At 39.3% G+C, this 21,000-nt stretch overlaps 1 protein-coding gene across 9 annotated transcripts in view; it reads right to left on the bottom strand.

Moving 5' to 3' along the window:
• Window positions 1-5,811, bottom strand: part of PCDH9 (protocadherin 9) — a 1,108,845-nt gene extending 1,103,034 nt beyond the window's left edge. For 5 of the 9 annotated variants that reach the window (XM_043477930.1, XM_043477933.1, XM_043477927.1 and 2 more), the window contains exons 1-2: window positions 5,257-5,811; window positions 869-4,039 (exon numbers count right to left, since the gene is read on the bottom strand). In XM_043477930.1, the coding sequence (XP_043333865.1) occupies window positions 869-3,904 (3,036 nt within the window). In that variant the 5' untranslated portion in view covers window positions 3,905-4,039; window positions 5,257-5,811. The remainder of the gene's footprint in view (window positions 1-868; window positions 4,040-5,256) is intronic. The other 4 variants (XM_043477932.1, XM_043477935.1, XM_043477936.1 and 1 more) reach the window with 1 other exon arrangement.
• Between the last annotated feature and the right edge of the window lie 15,189 nt (window positions 5,812-21,000).

Below are 21,000 nucleotides of genomic sequence, written 5' to 3'. Positions count from 1 at the left end.
AAGAAAAACTAATTCTGGATTTGGTTGAAATATGAGTTTCTCAGCCTATTAATCCCTCTTCATATGTCATATTTCACAGTTTAAAATGAGTTATGACAGATCACTTATGTATTACTGAGATGAGAATATTTACAATGGATTCATTCTTTTCTGTATAAATCAGTTCTAACAGGGAGAAAGTATTCCTTCTTTCTTTCTTTCTTTTTTTTTTTGGAAAGAGTACTTTGGCCATTGTGGACAATCTGCAATCCTTTCTTTTCAACCTCCAATTTACTATATTACAATAAAATCATCTCAAATCAAAAAGAAGACTTCCTACATGGCTTAGCTGCAATCTACCAACAATCATGTGCTTCACAGCTGATGTACATTTAATATTCTACTATATTTTTAGAGACGAAAAAAAATTAACCCCTTTAGCAACCACAGCTCCAACATAATTATAGTCAGACCTTCAAAAGTCATTTAAAACTTGAGATTTGAAGGTGACTTTTGAGATCAAAAGGTAATGTGAAAATCTTGAAGCAGTCAATTTGGAAACCCCAGGAGCAGAATTTGGCATATCAGGGCAGGTTTTCTTCTTCAGCAAACATTATCTTGGGACATTTTGGAATAATTTCCTCTTTTCATCTTTTGCCATTTGAAGGAAACTGGGAGGTTAAATAATTCTCAGCACTCAGAAATTTCAAAGCTGTTCTAAAAATTCTCGACTGAGCCCCAGAGGAATAGAAAAGGGGTCAAGTTTTTTTTTTCCCTCTTTATAACTAAGCTAAAGTTAGACCAAAACAAGAGACACACTGGCACGTTAATACTGGTTGACTGGGCACTTGTATGCAGTACTTATAGACCAGTAAAAGTGCTCATTTACCTGTCTGGTGTGTAAGGGGCCCTTTGTCTTGAAGCCTCCTTGGGAACTGCACTCTGAGGCACTGAAGTGATCTGAACTAGTGGAAGAGCGTTTGGAAAGGGTGTCACAACCCCCGACAAAGGTGTTGTCCAACGGGAGCTCCTGAATCACGTGATGCTTCTTCACCGAAACCGGAGTGTCTGGTTTAAGATGGAAAGCGGGCTGTGGAGAAGCGGATTTGTAGTGCTTGGCCAGGTCAGGGCTGTTCGGCTTGAAGGTGGTTGGAGGTGCCGGGCCCCAGTCAAATCTTCCTATGCCCTGCTCCTCCAGCTCAGCCGGCAGGCTTATTGTCCCATTGATGGGTTCGTGAACTGCATCGTCGGGCTTGGACTCTTCGATGGTAACAAAGTTCAAGAGAGAGCTCTTGGGAGATTTTCTTTTCTTCCTTTTCTTTTTCTTGTTCTGTTTGTTCTCCTGGTTTGGGGACATCCATTCAGCACCTTGCTTGCTCCTTTGAGCTGCTTTGAATCTTGATGCGTGGCGACAGCGCACCAGCACGGTGACAAAGATCACGACGATGACCACCATGGCGCCCGCGACGATGGCGATCATGATGGTGAGATAGTCCTCGTTTTGATAGGGTTGGCTGCTGTCCCCTATGTTTCTGTCCAATGGGGTCTCCATAGTCCTGCGAATCAAGTCATAGATATAGGAAGCGTTGCCCGCGGTGTCATTAACATAAAGGAAAACAAGTACAAGTGTGTGTAGAGACTTGGGGTAGCCCAAGTCACTTATGTTGACCACCAATCGGTGCAAGCCCACATCAGTTGGTGCTGGTTTTTCTTCCAGGGTGATGTTACCTGTTACCGGATCAATCCGAAACAAGCCTTTGTTGTTACCACTCACAATTGTATACTTAAGTTCAGCATTCATCCCAGTGTCAATATCCACTGCAAAAACTTCTGCTACCACTGAGCCAGGAATGGCTGAGAGAGGCACCAACTTAAAAGAAGTATTAGAAGGTGGTGAAATAACAACAGGGCTATTGTCATTCACATCCATGACATTTATAGTCACTTTTGCAGTAGAGGAACGGGGTGGTTGTCCCCCATCAGTGGCTTTGACATCAAAAGTGTAGGAACTCTGCTGCTCTCTGTCAAATGAGACGTTTGACTTTATGACTCCAGAATAGGGATCCAACACAAAATTATCATTGTCATTCAGAATGGAAAGAGTCACAGCTTTATTCTCTCCAGCATCTGCATCTGTCACTGTGATCACCCCCACAGTACTATACTTTGGCAGATTCTCAGACACAAAAAATTGAAAATGATTATGAGTAAACTTGGGGCTATTGTCATTCTCATCCAGAACAGTAACTATCACAGCCGCTTGACTTTGGAGGGGAGGGGTCCCATTGTCCCTGGCAGTTACTGTAAAAATGAATCTTTCTTGTTCTTCTCTGTCAAAGACTCTAGAGGCTGTCAAAACTCCTGTCTTTCGGTCCAGATCAAAGAAGGAGGCATTCGGTCCAAGCTGATAAACAATATCTGCATTTTTCCCACTGTCTTCATCTGTGGCACTAATAGTTGTTAAGTATAACCCACGTCGGTTGTTTTCAGAAACTGACAGCTCAATTACAGGCTGGTTGAAAATTGGTGGGTTGTCATTTTCATCCTCAAGCTTAACCCTTACCAGAGCAGTCTGGTTTAAACTGGGCTTCCCAGAATCAGAGGCAACGATTTTAAAGCTGAATTCTTTGGTGCCCTCATAGTCCAACAAAGAGGAGGTCTCTAACAAATATTGGTTGTCATATACTGCCTTCAAATGAAATGGGACCTCTCTTTCAATAAAACAGATCACTTTGCCATTCACATCTGTGTCCTTATCTGAAACTGTAATGAGGGCAATCTTTGTATTGACAGGATCTTTCTCAGACAAATACACGGTGCCATTGATGGGACTTATAATGTACCTGAGGTCTATGTTCGGAGGGTTATCATTTACATCAGTGACATTGATGGTAACCGTTGCTCTAGCAGGGGTAGAGCTGCCATCACTAGCCAGTACTGTCACTTTGTGAATGGCCGTCTCCTCTCGGTCTAAGGACCTCTGAACTGTAATCAGCCCAGTAGTATTATTTAAAGCAAAGAGTCTTTTGGTTGCAGGCGCGACCTGGGCACCAAAAATGTACCGGATTTCAGCATTACTGCCTATATCTGCATCGGTGGCATGGAGCTGAATCACAGAGGTGCCCACGGGAGCATTCTCTGGAATGTGCACCTCCACCTGGCCCTCTTTAAATACCGGCTTGTTGTCATTGACATCACTTACTGTGACCTGCAGGATGGCGGTGCTGGACTTTTGTGGGGTGCCTCCATCCTCTACTTTGATTTTCATCACATAGGTATCTTTCTGTTCTCTGTCCAAGTTTTGCTGAACGATCAATTGCGGCCACTTTTCTCCTTCCGGAGTTTCCACGATATCCAGTCCAAAAACACTCTGCCCATTTAACAATTCATAGTGCTGTACACCATTGAAGCCTGTGTCAGGATCTGTTGCTGATGGAATTGGAAAGCGGCTGTTGATCAAAGTGTTTTCTGGGATGGAAATATTGATGACAGGAGACGGAAACATGGGGGCATTATCATTGGTATCCTTGACAATTATTTTTATTTTGATCAGCCTGAAAAAATCATTGGGGAGGATCACCACCTCAAGTTCAAAGAAACACTCATTCTCCTCGGCATAAGAGGCTCCAGCACAGAGTTTTTCTCTGTCTATTCTATTGGAGGTTGTGAAAATTTCCCCAGTGCTACTGGATACTTTCACCAAAGGGGCATCCCCAGCTTTAGAAACCAGTCTGTAGACAAGGCTGGCACTGGTCCCTGTGGCAGCATTGATGTGAGAAATGTTCAGATCCTTTGGTATGTTTCCTATGGGCACATTTTCAGGCAATTCCTCTCTAATAGTGTAAATAAGTTCTTGAGCTATTGCGGAATCCAGCCTTAAACAGGCAATCAGAGCAGCCAACAGGTAAAAATCCCTCAGGTCCATGATAATGTATTTATTTTCTTTTTCCTGGATTTAGGGTTTAAAGGTCTCCACTGAGGAATGAGGCACAAACTGCAAAAGGAAGTGTGCATGGACGGGAGGATGCATTACATCTCATCGCGTATTTGGAGACAGCCACTGTCAACACAATCGTATAGACAATATTATTCTTCAGTAAACAAAAGCACACAGTCACGAAATATCACAACACATTTTCCACTGCATATTAGTAAACATGGCAGTTTGCTCTGCCACTGTTGGCAAGTTAACTCTGTGAATAAAAACACCAAATATCCCCTGCTTGTTGCATTTGCCCAGAGAAAATAAAATTATCTACTTTCGAATGAAGGGCAGCTGCTATTTTTACCTGCATTCACCCACACTGTTGGCAGGACACTGTTTAATTCAAAACATGCGTCCTTGGTCTCCTCTTCCCCTCCCCCCTCTTCCCCGCCTCCTGGCTTCTAACCCACCTCCCTTAGTTTTTTTAGGAGCTAGTGAAAAACACCAAGTATTTAGCTATGGTTCCTGCTAATTGCTTTGTCACATGTCAACTGTGATGTGTTTTCTTCTCTGCCACACTGAGTCATCTCTTTCTTCTAAACAGACTATCTTTTTTTCTTTCCTCCCAGTTTTTCAGCTGCCTTCTGAATACAATTTTACTGGGAAGCAAGCATTCGGACATGCTGCTGCAGCATCAGAAGCAGCAGTCACCGGCCACTACATAACCTCATTGCCTAAAAGCACAATACCAAGACCTTCAGTTTACCCAGACCTTGCTCTCATTTCTCCATGTTGCTAAATTATCCCCATTAGAATTAATAAACACATTAAAACTTTTAGAATACATATAATAACATAGGATTTCTTATCCTAGAGGTGGAAGAGAGTGCCAAGACATAAGTGAAACACAGCTAACATTTCCATGTAACAGCACAATATTTTCTACTGAGCATAAAGAGGAAAGAAAAAAAAAATGCAGTTCTTAACCCCATCTCCGTTTATAGTATTAGTAACGTCTGCCACACATAAATACTGTGACTCAATAATGCAGGTAGAAAGCCTTCTGCTTCGATGCCCTCCTAACTGCAATTTAAACGGGTGCAAGCCTCCAGGCAGCTACCTACTTGAGTAGAACTGGTCAGTTTCCAGGCTCTAATCTTATCTGCATTAGGCTGCACGGTAGCTGATGCCCGCGATTAGTTCCGGCAGAGTGATGCAGGTAGGGATGCAGATACAGCCTAGTAGGTGAGCTCTGCCCCAACCGTCTACCCAGTTATAAACATCCCTCGTCTACACCGAGGACATATCTAAACACAAAATTTACAATTGTGCATGCGAAACTTTACACTTACGTTAGTTGCCTCAACCTTTCCCCTTTCCCGGTGTGCTGCAGTTAGGAATGAGCTGTTCCAACACATAGAAAGCCATGCATCTGGTAGCACCAGTTTGGGGAGAAATCAGAAGCAGCAAAACGTTTCCTCCTTGTAAAATGTGTTGCTTCGGGCTGGCAAATTAGCAACTCCAGAGAACAAATTCACAGATTTGTCGTTAGTCATTCTCTCCACATTTCGTCTCTATTACCCACGGGGTCTGAGCTCTCCCGGTATTTAACACACACACTACATCCAGTGGCACTTCTTCAGCTCAGGGGTATTTTCCACAGCATCAAGTATACCATTTCCCTCCGATGTCAGTACTGCTTAAGTCTCTAACTTCTTGTAGGAAACGTCAGAGTTGGGGTGATGGTGAGTCTCTGGGTGCTCTCCGGGGTGACAGGTGCCCGAAAAATTCCTAATTGGTTATCTCTTGCGTGCTTCTGAGACTCTAGGGCGCTCCTTCCTGTCTGGCACGCTCTCCCTCTCTCCCTTCGCCTCTGCCCCTCTCTCCTTCTCCCTCTCCTCTGAACTGAATTTCTTGATATAACTCTCAATAAGCCCAGAGGGAGGGCGTGACGGCCGAAGCCCCGCCTCCGGCCCCTGATTGGCCCGAATCTTGCGGTGCGGGCGGCCGCAGCCGGGCGAGGAACAAGGCGCTGACTGTCTCTCAGCCTCCCTTCCCCAGTGCTCCCTCGGCAGCCGCGAAAACCCGGAGACACGATCCTGGCAGCGCGAGAGCCGGGTTCCTGGAGGCGCACTGAGCATGCCCAGCAGGGTCTGGCCCGGGAGGGAAGTGGCGGCGCTCCCGAGGCCCGAGCGGACGCGGCTCTCATGAGCACTGCGGGGCCGGCGGCTGGTCTGGGCAGCCTGCGGCCGCGTCCCGGCGGCCGCCCGAATAGGGGCGGCACCGGAGGCAGGCGGGGCGTGCGAGCGCCGATCGGAGAGCCTCGGGCACCGTGGCGGGCGGTTGGGGGATGCCGGAGGCGGCTCAGCTGCGGCCACACATTCCACAGTTCTCTTTGCTAAATGGGGGGACCAGAATGCACTGATGGGAAAGAGTTCTTCCGGGCTCCGAGGCGGAGCACCGGCCAGCACATCCCCGGAGCGCGTTAGAAGGACTACACTCACGGTGCCGCAGCTAGAGGCTTTTCCTGGCAGGGACGTTGGCCAGAAGGGCACAGAGGGCGGCTTGGAAAGGTCGGGACAGAGGATATTCGAATCTCAAGCAAAACAGGAAAGCAAATGAATTTGAGCACTCTCTTCGTGTAGGGTGACGGAAGCTGCCGGGAGAAAGGGAAAATGACAGCCTCTGGGATCCCCTAGACAGCCTGAGGCCAGTCTGCCGTGCGGCGCGAAGTCTCGTCCCGGGGAGCAGGAACGGGCCGCGGCAGCGGATCCAGGCTGTCCTTGCACTCCCGGTCCCGCCGCGCCCAGACCCTGTGAACCCGAGCTCTCCCGCACGCGCGGCCGTGGCAAAAGCCGCTTCAGCTCACCTAGCTGCAAACTTTGGTCGCGAAATGCTGGAAGGAGCCCCGTCCAGCTGCTCCCCAAGCTGCGGAACGTTTGTCTCCCTACGCCGTCTGCTGATTCCAACTTGACATGTACACTAGTACTTGTCTTTCCCTGGCCACTTCGTTTTTCTGACTCCTGTTCCGTCGTCGAGTATCCTGACGCATGTCTTATTTTCATGTAAAAGCGGGATAGAGGGACTCTCGAAAGAATTAGCCTTATTCCTTAAATATTGACCCCGAAAGCACTGTCCATATTTGACTGAACGTTTTAAATCGGTAAACCACAAGTATTTGTACCTACGACGCCAGATACCTCAGTAAAGTTTGAGGCATTAATAACAGTTCACTTCGAACAATATATATATATATATATATTTTGCATGACCTGTAAAGGTTGTTTGAGAAGGCCTTAATGCCATGATTGAATAACTTGTACTACCTAACAGGGAGGAAAAGGGCATTTATTTTAAATCTCCGTGTTCCTCATTCTGTCCTGGGCTAAAGATGGCTTGAAGGCTCTTTCACGTAGTTCTGCACTGTGATGGCGTGTTCGGGAACACCTTTTGTTTTTGAATACAATGGCTTTCCCTTTAAAATATGAACACTTATTTTTAGGTACTTAAAAAAAAAAATCACTAGGCAAACCTACCAAACTTAGATATTGTGTAAATAATTCCATTATTTGACCAACTAATTTGACACTGCAATTTCCTCACATCTATGAAAATTTGATTTTTATTCAAACTTTTCCTCAGATGGAATATTCACAGTAAAAGTGCAGGGCCTCAGAGGCCCCTGTAAAACACATTAACGCCATCTGTGTAGAATATAAACATGAATCTAGCAGACCATAAGTTGATACTGTTTTAAAATGGCTAAACAACTCTAACAGTATTTTGAATGATTAGGAAAAAGGCTTGCTTAAGTATCTAAAAAGTCAAAAGGAAAATATTACTTAATACAATAACCCGAGTGAACTAAAGGAATATTCTTTTATTTTACCACAGTGAGTGATCATTTTGCCATTCATGGAATCAACAGTTATAGCTAGTGCTTTGTTCCAATTGTCACATATTTTATGCTCTGAACTAGTTTAAAATAATAAACGAACCATCATTCTGATACATTTACAATAAACACTGCAGCGCGGCCACTTTCCAGTCCATTTATGAAACATCAGTTATCTCACGTTCTCATTCCAATCATACTGTAGTCATTTCAAAGTCACAACACATAACCATAATTGTTAAACATATTCACAAAGTGGAAACGTTTCTATCTGCTGAGGGGTAGCTTTACTTGTAGTCAGGACCCATTATTACCCTATGCTCATAAATGAAATCTTAGCAGGAATACAGAGGAAGGTTAAGGAAGAGAAAAGAAATCATCACACGATAAAACTTATGACCAGGAGACTTCAATTAACAGAAACCACAGGGCATAGTCCCCAAATGAAGTACATGTAGATCTTTTCAAAGGAAATTGAGTTTAATATAGAGATAGGGCTACTGACTTATTCCATCTTATGGGTGTTTATTCCGCAGGTCTAAATTGGTGGGATTCTTTATTGTAATAGTTTTACCTCTGTGAGCTAGAATACTTGAAGCTTATTGTTTGCCCTATTATAGTCCAAATGCTAAACTCCAGAATCAGAAATATTATTAGAGCTCTTATTAATATTCCTGGAAGAAAATTAATTGACATAAAGGGCCATTTTCCTAATGCTCTGCTATCATAACTTGAGTCTTCTGCCAAAACCATGATATAAAATGTTTGCATATGGAGAGCTGTTCACAATCCAACTCTCATTTTTTTAAAAAAATGTATCTGCATAATTATGAATTAGTGAAATGATAGTATTCACTAATTTTAATTTTTGTAGAGGAACATTTATTGAGGGTTTTTTTGGCTGCATTTTAATCACCTTTTGGTTTCCTGAATTTAGTAAACTGTTAGATTCTCAATTATATGACTTCTAATATACATCTTCAAATATATATGTTAAATTTCCAATTAGATCTCTTCCATTATCCCTTATACCATGTTTGTCAATTCATGTTTTCTGCAGCAAGGAATTATCATGTCCTCACCTGTGTTGTACCTGATTAGTAATGAAAGAAGTATGCCATCCAGGCTGTAGTAAAATTGCCTTAGTGTTCTTTGCAGATTATGTAGGTCATGGAATACTTGTGAAGCTAAGTATAAGTGAAGACTAACATGCTATTACACATTTATACAGATAGAGATCTCAAATTAGTAAAATTATTTTATATTCCAAGAATCTAATGTTGTTTATATATTTAAACTATAATTTCCATTTAATAACCTAAATTATTAAGCAGTTCAGTTTGTTAATTGGATTTTCAAGGATGATTTTCTAGTTACCATTCAGCATTTTAAAATTACATTTCACACAGAGATCATAAAAGTTTTTTTTTAAGTTACATTTTCTGTAAATGACATAGACTGTGGTATTTGAAATGATCAAATGACCTCCGCAAGGACTTAAAGACTAAAATTTTCAACTTTAACATACTAGTTCTATATTCCAATCAAGGTTAAAAATAAAATAAAATTCTTTTGTGCCCTGTACTTCAAAAGTTCCTTTAATCCAGATGTCTTATTATGACTGACATTAATCAATCAATCACAGGAGCTCTTCTGTCACAGCAGGTTTTATTGTCCCCATCTCACAGTAGAGGCTAGACTATTATACTGTATTTCTAGGGGAGGAGAGGTTGGAATTATGCAAAAAGAATGCTAAGGATTATTTGTGTTATCACTGTTTAGAAAATGACAATGCAGAGTTTTAACACCACAAAAAGACAATTAACACCTTTTAAGGTTGTGCAAACTGGCAAGTGTAGTAAGCTCCTTGAATCATTCTTTTGCTTCACTATTAGCTCTTTTCTTAGAACATCTTTCTTTTTTTCTTTTCTTCTTCTTCTTCTTTTTTTTTTTTTAAGGAAAACCTAGACCAAGGTATTCAAATGGCAAAGGAAAGCAGGTGACAAAAATCTTCACTGTTTGAATGACTGAACTAAATTTATCCCAATTTGCTATATTTTTATGACTGACAATGATTATAGATGTCAAGTTTGTAGCTCTCACAGTTACTACACTATAAACTGACATTTCCAGTGCCACTATTTTATCATGATTACTGGGTAAATAAAGAAAATATTGAATTTTCAGATTTCATTATTGGTTGTTTAAGACTTCATGTAGAAATAGATCTTGTAACAAATGTTTTCCCCATCCCAGAAATGACTCAAGTAATCACTCAGGAAATATGAAAAAGTGATTTAAAGATAGTAAAAAGAAAATTAATATATGTTTAATTTTAAATAATTTGATCATTTTAAAGTCATGCAATTTTAAGTGACATATACAAAACTTTCTATTTCTTGTGTATGTATAATATTTATTTTTGCAGGTAAGAACTGTCTAATTAGAATATCATTTGATCAATTCATATTTATATAAATGATAAAAGTTCTAACATAGCATGCACATTATTTGAAAGCACCTCTATTTGTACTTAAAATAGAGATAGAAAAATGTTGAGATAAGGACATGTTTCCAACACAATTATATTTGCCCAAAGATAATTGGGAAATTATTTTTCATAGACATTAGATCTTTTTCAATTTAAAATAAATACAGTACAGTTTTTAAAACATTTCTTTCAGTAATCCTACTTCTTATTGTAAGAATATGTTGTCAAAAATATGACTTTATATTACTTGAAACAGCAGCATTGTAGTCACTTTCATTTCTTATTCCCCTCCCCCAATTTCTTCATGCATATATTTCTTTTATACCTTTTTTTCCTGTGTGTGTGTGTTTTTTTTTTTTAATAAGCTCACATAATAATCTTCTGGGAGCCAAATTTGTTACTTAATATGCACATAAACAGACTTACTAATATATGGCAGAATGGATAAGCCTCATTTTTCTCATACAGTCTCCTCACAGGAAACAAATTCAATGGACAGTCCCCCTCTAATTGAATTAGGATGAGTCAGGGAGACTATGCATATTCCATTGACTCCAGCAGCCTCTATATCACTGATAACACCCAAGTAATGAATTTAGGGCTTGCTCAGCCTTTGCTAGATAACTGATACAAGCTTTGTCTGGGGTTTGAGTCAATATCATTCTGTTTACAAAAATTGTGTGTGTGTATACATAATTCTTTAAAATAAACTTTTTTTCTTAAAAAAAGATCTTATTCCACAGTACAGACTAATACAATCCTTTTAAAAATACTAAAAGGCACATCATCTTTTCAATCCTATGCATATGAATTGACAGTATGTCAGCCTCAAACAGATTGGTGAAATTTTCAGAAAGGATTGAAAGAGCCTCAAAGAAACTTCTTGGCTGTATGGAATGGGGTCATCATAAGAGATATTTATTTTTAAAAATAGCATGCTACAAGAAACATTAGCTGTAGAGCTTACAAGAAGGCCTAATTAGGAAAACTTTCCTTGGAAACATGTAACTTGCAAGATATAACAAAATGCAATAAATACCCCTTACAATTTCAAAATGATTAGAAACCTTTCAAATCACAAAAATATTTATGCAATGTGTTGATTTTAGAAAGTGAACTGCCTACATGTTTGAGTGCAAGATCAGTATATCTAAAGCCTAATTGCAAGTTAACTGTTTAGTTTCTAGAGGTAACAACTATACCAATAGGAGTGTCTTTAACACTTATGCTCAAACAGTAATGAAATGAAAGAGTAATTATCTTCTAGTAATATTTGCCCCTCACTAAGGAACTCACCTGGCTTTTTGGCATATTACAACAGATAAGTAGATCCTAAAGACTAGGTAACACTTTAGGTAAACACCACGATTAACCGAAAAATGTAGAAGGTGAGAATTACATGAAAGTTTATAAAACACAAAAGGGGCAAATTTTGTGGTATAAATCTATTCATTAATCCATCAAACATCTAACTTAAAAACATACTATTTTAAATATATGTTAAAAACATAGCTAATATATTTTAAAACTCTCCTATACACTGAGAACATAAATATTCAAATAACTATATTTCAAACATAATTCAGCCGAGGGCTCTTACTGTTTGCTTGCAGTGAGGTACACTATACTGTGAGTCCTTTCTACTTTGCTAATTTTCATCACAATCTCTCTCCTTTATATTTCAGACTTTAAAGATTTTGCTTGCTACCTTAGCCAGTAGTTCTAATGCTCAATAGCAGTTTCTTGTTGATATACATAAATATGCATCCAATTGTGTCTAATCTTCATATTGTTCCAGATTGTTTACTGAATTTACTATCATAAGCCTGGTCTTATACTAAAGTTGCATTCTCTACTCATGAGTTAAATAATAATTAATTAATCTGCTCTGCGTTTCTTAACCTTTAACATAAATACAAATGACCTAGAAATGTTGCTAAATTAAAATGCATGTTCTGATATATTGGCTCTGTGATGGACACTGAGGTCCTGCCTTTCTATCATGTTCCCAGAGCATCCTAATGCTCTTGATCAGTGGACCACTTTTTAAGCAGCAAGGACTTAAAAGGCATCCTAGAGACAAAGTGTCATGCCTCAGAGGAATAAACAAAACAAAAAGAGCATTGGAACAAGGCCTATGTCTATCACTGTAACATACAGGAATTGATTCTGTTACCATGCATACTTTCAACACAAGTAATGCTCAGAGGATCAAGAAATTTACACATCACTCATGTATTAATTTGATTTAGCTTGTTTTCTTCCCCGCTGAGATTAGGCATCTTGAGGTAAACTTTCATTTTACTTTAAACTCACTAGGACTGAGGAACAAGTCTGTTTGGAGACTGGCCCCCTTTGAGGAAAGGCAGGCTGCATGCAACAGAGAAGGAGGACTTAGGGCATATCCTGAGCAATGTGAGGGGAGCAGGCCGCAGAGGAGCACAGGAAGTGCCAACAAGGAGGTGATGGGAGGCATGTGTGGACTCCTAAGCTCACAAACGATTCCTACTTTTTTGAACTGTATCTCCCTGTATCCCATCGACATGAAAAGCAAAGCAACTATAGTCACAGGGTGTGGGCTCCTCCTAACCTGCCAGAAATTGTCTTTCCATTCTGCCATCACTTGATTATGGTTTATGAAGATACTTCGTTCAAGAGAGACCAATGAACCCCTTTATCAAAGAACCCAGATTTACAAAAGAGACGCTGTAAGATCAATCTAATCACTTTCTGAACAGGAAGTGATGTATATTCAGGAGTAACTAGAAGCAGTAATTTTCATTACATGGACCAGAAACCCAAAGGAAGGTTGAGGGAGAGAATAAGAAAAATGAAGATGCACAGAAGGAACCAGAGATGGAAAACTCCTTACTTAATTAGTTAATTAGCTGGTTGCAGTTTATTGTTGGTGTCCAATCATATCCTTGCCATTGCTTCTTAAGAGCTATTAGCTTTAATAATATCTATTGAAAGTAGTGAAAGTGTTAGCTACTCAGTTGCATCCGACTCTTTGCGACCCCATGAACTCTAACCCTCCAGGCTCCTCTGTCCATGGAATTTTCCAGGCACGAATACTGAAGGGGGTAGCCAGTGCCTTCTCCAGAGGATTTTTCTGACTTGCAACCAAGAGTCTTAATTAATACAAGAAACTAACCACAGCGACTCGGTGGTTTTGCTTAACTCTATTCCTGATTAAATTATCCTTTGAAGGACTAAAATATGAACTGTGATAACATGATTTACATGTTATAATAGTAAGGCAGAATTAAAAGAGTGAAAAAATCAGATGTTTGCATTAGTGGTTTTCAACTTGAATTTATCTCTTAGGAGACCTTGTTGAAGTAGAGGCCAGGGATGATACCAAATGTCTACAATGCATAGAAATGCCCCTCCTTCACTTGTCCCCCACACACACATGATGACGGCATGGTGTGGCATGCATGCTAAGTGGTGTCTAACCCTTTGTGACCCTATGGATGTTATCCTGCCATGCTCCTCTGTCCATGGATTTTCTAGGCAAGAATACTGGAGTGCGCTTCAATTTCCTCCTTCAGGGTATCTTCCTAGCCCAGGGGTCAAACCCACGTCTCCTGCATTGGCAGGTAGATTCTTTACTACTAAGCTACCTGTGAAGCGCGCACACACACACACACACACACACACACGCACGCACGCACACACACACACACACACAAACATACACACACACACGCGCACACATACACACACACACACATACACACACACATGCACACGCACATACACATATTCCAAATAATTACAGGACTGAACCGGCAGTAGTGCCAAAGTTGGGGAACATTTCTTCAGAGGTGTAGTATTTGCATTTTTATATATTACAATTAATTTCAGCAAATTTATGTCTAATTATATCTCTTAATAGCCAAATCAAGAGTTAAAATATTACTGCAGTTAATTTGATGACCTTTAGGAAAATGGACAAAATATGTTATAAATTTTGTCTCTGGAATACTAATTGAAATCTGGATAAAACAAATCTCTCTTCCAACCATTTGTGACAAATTTTCTATTTTTGTAGAAGGCATGGAAAATCTATAAACCAACTATTGAGTCTAAGCTTGACCATTTCTATCCATCCTTGTTTTTAGAAAAGGTAAGATACTTAAATAATATATGAAGCATTTTTATTGGTTTTATATTAATGTGTAATATATCCAGTATAAAAGTTAATTTTATTATTTTAAATCATTATGTCTATCAATTCACAATTAAAAAAAATCTATCCACTCACAAATTCTCTGACAAAATAAGATTGCCTTAGATTCTGTGATGTATATGTAACTTATTTGGGCTGTTCATCAAGTTAAAAAGTTAGAAGTGCAATTACTTCAAATAGAAGATGAAAACCTCCCTTTGTTATAAAACTGTAAGTTCCAATAAAACATAGATGTGCTTAGTCGCTCGGTCATGTCAGACTCTTTGTGACCCCATGCACTGTAGCCAGCCAGGCTCTTCTGTCCATGGGATTCTCTAGGCAAGAATACTGGAGTGGGCTTCAATTTCCTCCTCCAGGGTATCTTCCTGACCCAGGGGTCAAACCCAAGCCTGCCCCTTCTCCGGCGGATCTTCCCAACCCAGGGATCGAACCTGGTCTCCTGAACTGCAGGCAGATTCTTCACCATCTGAGCCACCAGGGAAGCCCTAAAACATGGATAAATCCGTTCAAATATGCGATTACATACAAGTTAAAAAAAAAAGACTAAAGTAATTCATCTGGTGAGTTGTTAAGATTTCTTTCATCCTGGTTATGATAGTCTCAATAACTTATCTTAATTCCTTCAAAGGATAGTGATCACACATTTTTATTCTCATGTTTTTAGATCAACTTAATTGTTCCTGGAAATTTGCACATTAAACTGCAATAATAACCTTGTAGGTTAGCAAAAACTTGCTGAATTAGGTTAAATATTCATTCAGAGAGAAACAAATATGCTGAAGAAAAACTGAGAACTGGAAAAATGAATTTTATACTTTTGATTCACTCAAGAATCATTTAGTTAAAATAATTTCTAACTGTGATAAACAGCGCCATCTAGAGGACTTTTTCTGCAATGCATATTAAAACTGTCTAAAAGCGTTAAATGTATGATTTACGCTATAATTTTTATTTTCTAAATTTCATAAACCTAGCAAATTATTTTTTATCTTTCATTAAATAAATATTGTGGAAAAGTTAAACTAGTAAACCATTTTTTGCGATGATTCCAAGTGTAAATACTAATACATTGTCAAAATATTATTTGAATGATATAATTTTTATTAATTGTAATGTTTTTTGCCAGATAGTAATGTACTTTTGATATTTAATAAGCTAATTATAATATCAGAATTCTAGTCATGTCCTTGTAAAACTATATTAGAGTCAATAGCTAGAAAACCCAGCAATACAATGACATTCGTATATAATGTATACACATTACAACAAATGTTTCTTTCAGAAAAGTGATAAAATTGCCTGTGCTATTCTTGTTATTTCTTCATTTTTTTCCTCTTTTGTGTTAGTTTCAACATGAACACTTTTCAGTCCTGGTTCATTAATGTACACATTGTACTGATTTCTATGGTCTATTTTTTGAAGAGTTAGTCATTAATCAGTGGTGGCTGAGACCCTGTGAGGTTCTCAGGACCTAAAAGGTATTTAAAAAAGAGATACCTTGCTGTGTTGCCTATTTAAATAGAAATAATAGTACCTTAACACTTATGAAGTTCCCATTGTCAAAAATTGGTGAAAAAAAGAGAAAAATATCCATTCTAAAGTTGTGACCATCAAATATATGCATATTGCTAAAATTATACAAATGGTGCTTACTGATATTTATTTTTATATGCTCTTGAATTCCAGATTGGTTACTAATGAAATTTGCCAAACAGTCTACTTTGTATCATTTGTAATCATGTGAGGTGTATTTACATTTTTTTTTGAGATGACTAGGATTCTATTTCGGTATAATCTTTATGTTAGATCTGCACTTAAACTGCTAGAGATTATTAATTCTGTTATTAGGAAGACAAAGAGGAGTGTAAATTTCAAATCAAGTCAAACAAGACAGATACATAGCATTAAAATGTAGTTCTGCAAAGCTGTTATAAAGCTGTCCAGATGCCTAGTTGAAGGGAAAATCTATGACAAGTGAGTATAAAAGTAATTTTTCTTTTCATAATTTGATGTTTTAATTACAATGAATATCCCTGATAGAGTCCAATACAATTTCATTCTATTATTGTTTTACATTTATGTGAGAAAAAATTACAGGGTTAATGACAGTTATGGAATGCTGACTGGCATAACTATCACCATTTCACATCTGCTGTTTCAACTGGAAATGATCTCTGGTGGGAAAGGAAGGAACTGAATCAATATCAATGCACATAAGAATAATCACTTATTTTGTAGTGGTGGAGACTTTGATACTTTTATATTATTTGACACTACACATTTACACATTTTATTTTCTAATCAAATTAAGAAATACATATGGAAGAAATAGTATACCACAGAGTAACAGAAAATGTGAAAATATTGGCCACCTTTCTCTACTTGAAGCTTTGGACCCTTGCCTTTTAATAAGAAAAATGTTATTCGTAGAAAAATAGTACAGTCCTCTATCTAGATTCAGCAATTTTTAGTATCATCTCGGATTTCCTTGATCTCTTTCTCACAACATTTGCTCAACCATCTGAAAGTAAGATACAGACCTGTCATTACAAAATTATTCAGAATGCATTTCCTAAGAATAAGGACAGTCTGCTCCATAATCTCAGTATAGCTATCACACTTAAGAAAGTAGTAATAATTCCACAACATCATTTAACATCTAGTTTATTATTCAATTTCTTCTTCTCGTTCTCAGAAAGTTTATAGCCATTCACAAATGGCTCTTCTAAATACAATTCAATCTAATTTATGGTTACATTGCCTTTATTGTTACATCTTTTTAGTCTCTTAGTTTAAAACAGTTCTCATTTTATGACTATTTTTGTTGACTTTGGGTTAGTTGTTCAGTTCAGTTCAGTTCAGTAGCTCAGTCGTGTCCGACTCTTTGCGACTCCATGAATCGCAGCACCAGGCCTCCCTGTCCATCACCAACCCCCGGAGTTTACTCAAACTCATGCTTATCGAGTCGGTGATGCCATCCAGCCATCTCATCCTCTGTCGCCCCTTCTCCTCCTGCCCTCAATCCCTCTCAGCATCAGGGTCTTTTCCAATGAGTCAGCTCTTCTTATGAGGTGGCCAAAGTACTGGAGTTTCAGCTTCAGCATCAGTCCTTCCAATGAACACCCAGGACTGATCTCCTTTAGGATGGACTGGTTGGGTCTCCTTGCAGTCCAAGGGACTCTCAAGAGTCTTCTCCAACACCACAGTTCAAAATCATCAATTCTTCAGTGCTCAGCTTTCTTCACAGTCCCAACTCTCACATCCATACATGACCACTGGAAAAACCATAGCCTTGACCAGACGGACCTTTGTTGGCAAAGTAATGTCTCTGCTTTTTAATATGCTGTCTAGGTTGGTCATAACTTTCCTTCCAAGGAGTAAGCTGTACAGTGGACTATTTCACAATCTGTATTTGCTTAATTTCTTCTTCTTCTTGGTGTCATTGACTTGATTCTCTGTGACCTGTATTTTCATCTGGGAGTTAGATGTAAACCAGTGCTGCTCCCTGAATATGATTTGGATCACACACATAATTTTAAATATTACAATAGTTAGTTTTAAAAAATAAGACAAATAAGGTGAAATTACTTTAATAACATATTTCATTCAGCGTCATACATCTAAAACGTAGTTCACCATGTAACCAATGTAAAAATGTTAATGATAATTGTTAACATATTTTACCTTCTTTTTTAAAAGTTCTTTATCCCCGAAGTGCTAACTCCCCGACGTGCTCACTGCCAGAAGCTGTTGTGCCTCCGTTTCCCCAAGGATGAGGAAATGATATCCAGCTCCTTGTTTGGCAGAAAAAAATAGTCCCTAGTTGCAGCATTTTGAATATAAAGACAGTTTTCTCCACTTCATAATTCGGCAGATATTTAACATTAAAAGAAAGAAGGCTACTTGTAATTAAAGAAATGAATTCACGGCTAGGTGGCTAGGGTTTCTACTATGTTTGCAAAGCCATTTGAGGAAGAGTCGGAAGAAAAGGAATCTCTGTTCTACTGTCATAGTTGCCAGGGCTTCTGCACTGTCTTGAAAAGCCTGTACATAATCACTTCCCTGATAGCTCAGTTGGTGAAGAATCCGCCTGCAATGCAGGTCACCCTGGTTTGATTCCTGGGTGGGGAAGATCCGCTAGAGAAGGGATAGGCTACCCACTTCACTATTCTTGGGCGTCCCAGGTGGTTCAACTGGTAGAGAATTCGTCTGCAATGCGGGAGACCTGGATTCGATCCCTGGGTTGGGAAGATTCCGTGGAGAACGGAACTGCTAATCCACTCCAATATTCTGGACTGGAGAATTCCATGGACCGTATAGTCCATGGGGTCGCAAAGAGTCGACACAACTGAACGACTTTCACTTTCAATCGCTGCTCATACATGGGAAAACACGGAAAAAACAAAAAAACAGGGCCAAAAAGCAAACCAAAGAAACAGATTTCCCCAGACCTGCGAGAGCTCTGTGCTCCCCATGAAGGGTAGAGGTGGGTTCCTTCCTACCTCAGCCCGGAGTTGCCACAGGCAGCCCACGTATCTTCGGTCAATAGCACTACTTGGAGTAGATGGGAGGCCAGTCCACCAATAGGTGAGGCCAGCAACCTACGGGAGAATGTACCAGGAATCCTCAATGACAGGAGGAGGCCAAGAATGAACTCTCTGGGGCTCCCTCCTCTCTCCTTCGCCGAGTCCACCCCGTGGACCTGTCCTTCTAGTGCCCTCCTGATTTTGCCTGGTAGACAGATTCTTTGCAACTCGGGCCACGTGGCAAGCCTGAGCAGGGACTATGAGCAACAAATAGGAACCTTCTGGATTATGTGCTCTGTGTTTTGATTTGGACTTGAATTCATCATTTTGTCTGGGACATTAACATTTGCAATGCTTTTCTTCTTTGTCCCCTTCCCCCACTCCCACTTCTGCATTTTCTGGGGAGCACCTTACAAGCAACTAGACCTCAGATGCTGAACTCCGCAGTTTGTCTGCAGGCCGTCTGCCGCTCTCAGTTCTTCCTCTTGGCTCCCTTCCTCACCAAGACTGAAAAAAATCTCTTGGGATTGTATTGGTTTTCAAGTTAGTTTGAGGTCATTCTCATCTGGCTTTTAAAGTTACTGCACAGATGCCTTTCAAAATGTTTACTTTTTACTTTACTTTTTTTCTTCCCCCTTCAAAGTAATGTTATCATTTAAGAGAAGGTAGTTTTCTGTGCTCTAAAATAACAAATCTGAAAGACCACAGTGTATGGTAGACAACCTCCTCACGACTGGAAGAGCTGGTGTCAGTCGGCTAAGATGTCTGGTGATATTTTCCTGAGGTTTTGGGGTTGGCCTCAACTCGAGACACACGTGACGCTGCCGAAGAGCAGCCAGCAGGGCTGCAGCCCGCGCATTTCTCTTGCCACACAGCATCATCTCCATATCGCACTCAGCTTCCTGAGTGAAGTGAAACAAATATATGCAATGACCGCATTTCTAGCATTCTGTTCACATTTTATGAGGTCTCAGTCAGGCAGCAAGTAAAGAGTTTATTTTTCTCTAACAATCTTTTTTAAACCTTGGAAAAAGAATGTAGGAAATTACATCTGCAAGAAAAAATAGGTAATTTTTCTCTAAATATACTTCATTATTAAGACTTCATATTTTATGAGATTCATAGAGGTATTGCCATCTCAAATAATTTATTCTTTAAAAAAGGCCACATCCATAGAGTATTTAATTACATTTGCGGATTTTGTGGTTTTCCAAATGTGGCCATTTTATTGATTTTGTTTCAAAAGTATTTTCATTTATTTCATATTTTAATTAATGAGAACCTACTTTATAGCAGAGGGAACTCTACTCAGTGCTCTGGGGTAAACTAAATGGGAAGGAAATCCAAAAAATAGGGGATAAGTATATGTATAGCTGACCCACTTTGCTGTGCAGTACGAATTAATACAACATTGTAAAGCAACTATACTCTAATAACAGCTGTTATAAAGGAAGGATATTTAAAAAAACAGGAAGACCTGTTATCAGTATGGATTATACTTGCTGTTTGCAATTCTGATAATCTGTTAGGCTGCACTGACTCCATTTACCACTTTGCATCTGAAATTTATATAATTTATTTAAATTCAAGCTTCTAATACAATGCTTTCAATGGCTAAGAAATAGTATTCCCCCATGTAACTTACACAAGTTCATTGTAAAGTTTTTAATGAGACCAGGTTAGTAGCACAATTATTTTATTTACTACCATAAAAATGTTGTGATCTAGTCACATTAGTGATCAATTCCATTTTAAATTTATTTTACTTTTAATATTCTTTTTTTCCAACAAAATGTGTCATTCGTATGTGAAATGTTTTTCAGAGTTGCAGTAACTTCTTAAATTACAGAGCTATACAAACTCCTGAGGGCAAAGGGAAACCTTAAAAAAACAGTGCGATATAGAGGATGAATGACTCCTCTCAAGTTGTCTTTTTCATATTACCTCACTTCAGCTGCCAGTAGACTGCTGTATGTCACCTCAAGGCCC

This window comes from Cervus canadensis, chromosome 9 (assembly GCF_019320065.1).
Source record: "Cervus canadensis isolate Bull #8, Minnesota chromosome 9, ASM1932006v1, whole genome shotgun sequence".
NCBI lineage: Eukaryota > Metazoa > Chordata > Mammalia > Artiodactyla > Cervidae > Cervus > Cervus canadensis.
The sequence above is the reverse complement of the archived record's forward strand: the minus strand, read 5'-3'. Positions and strand labels throughout refer to the sequence as shown.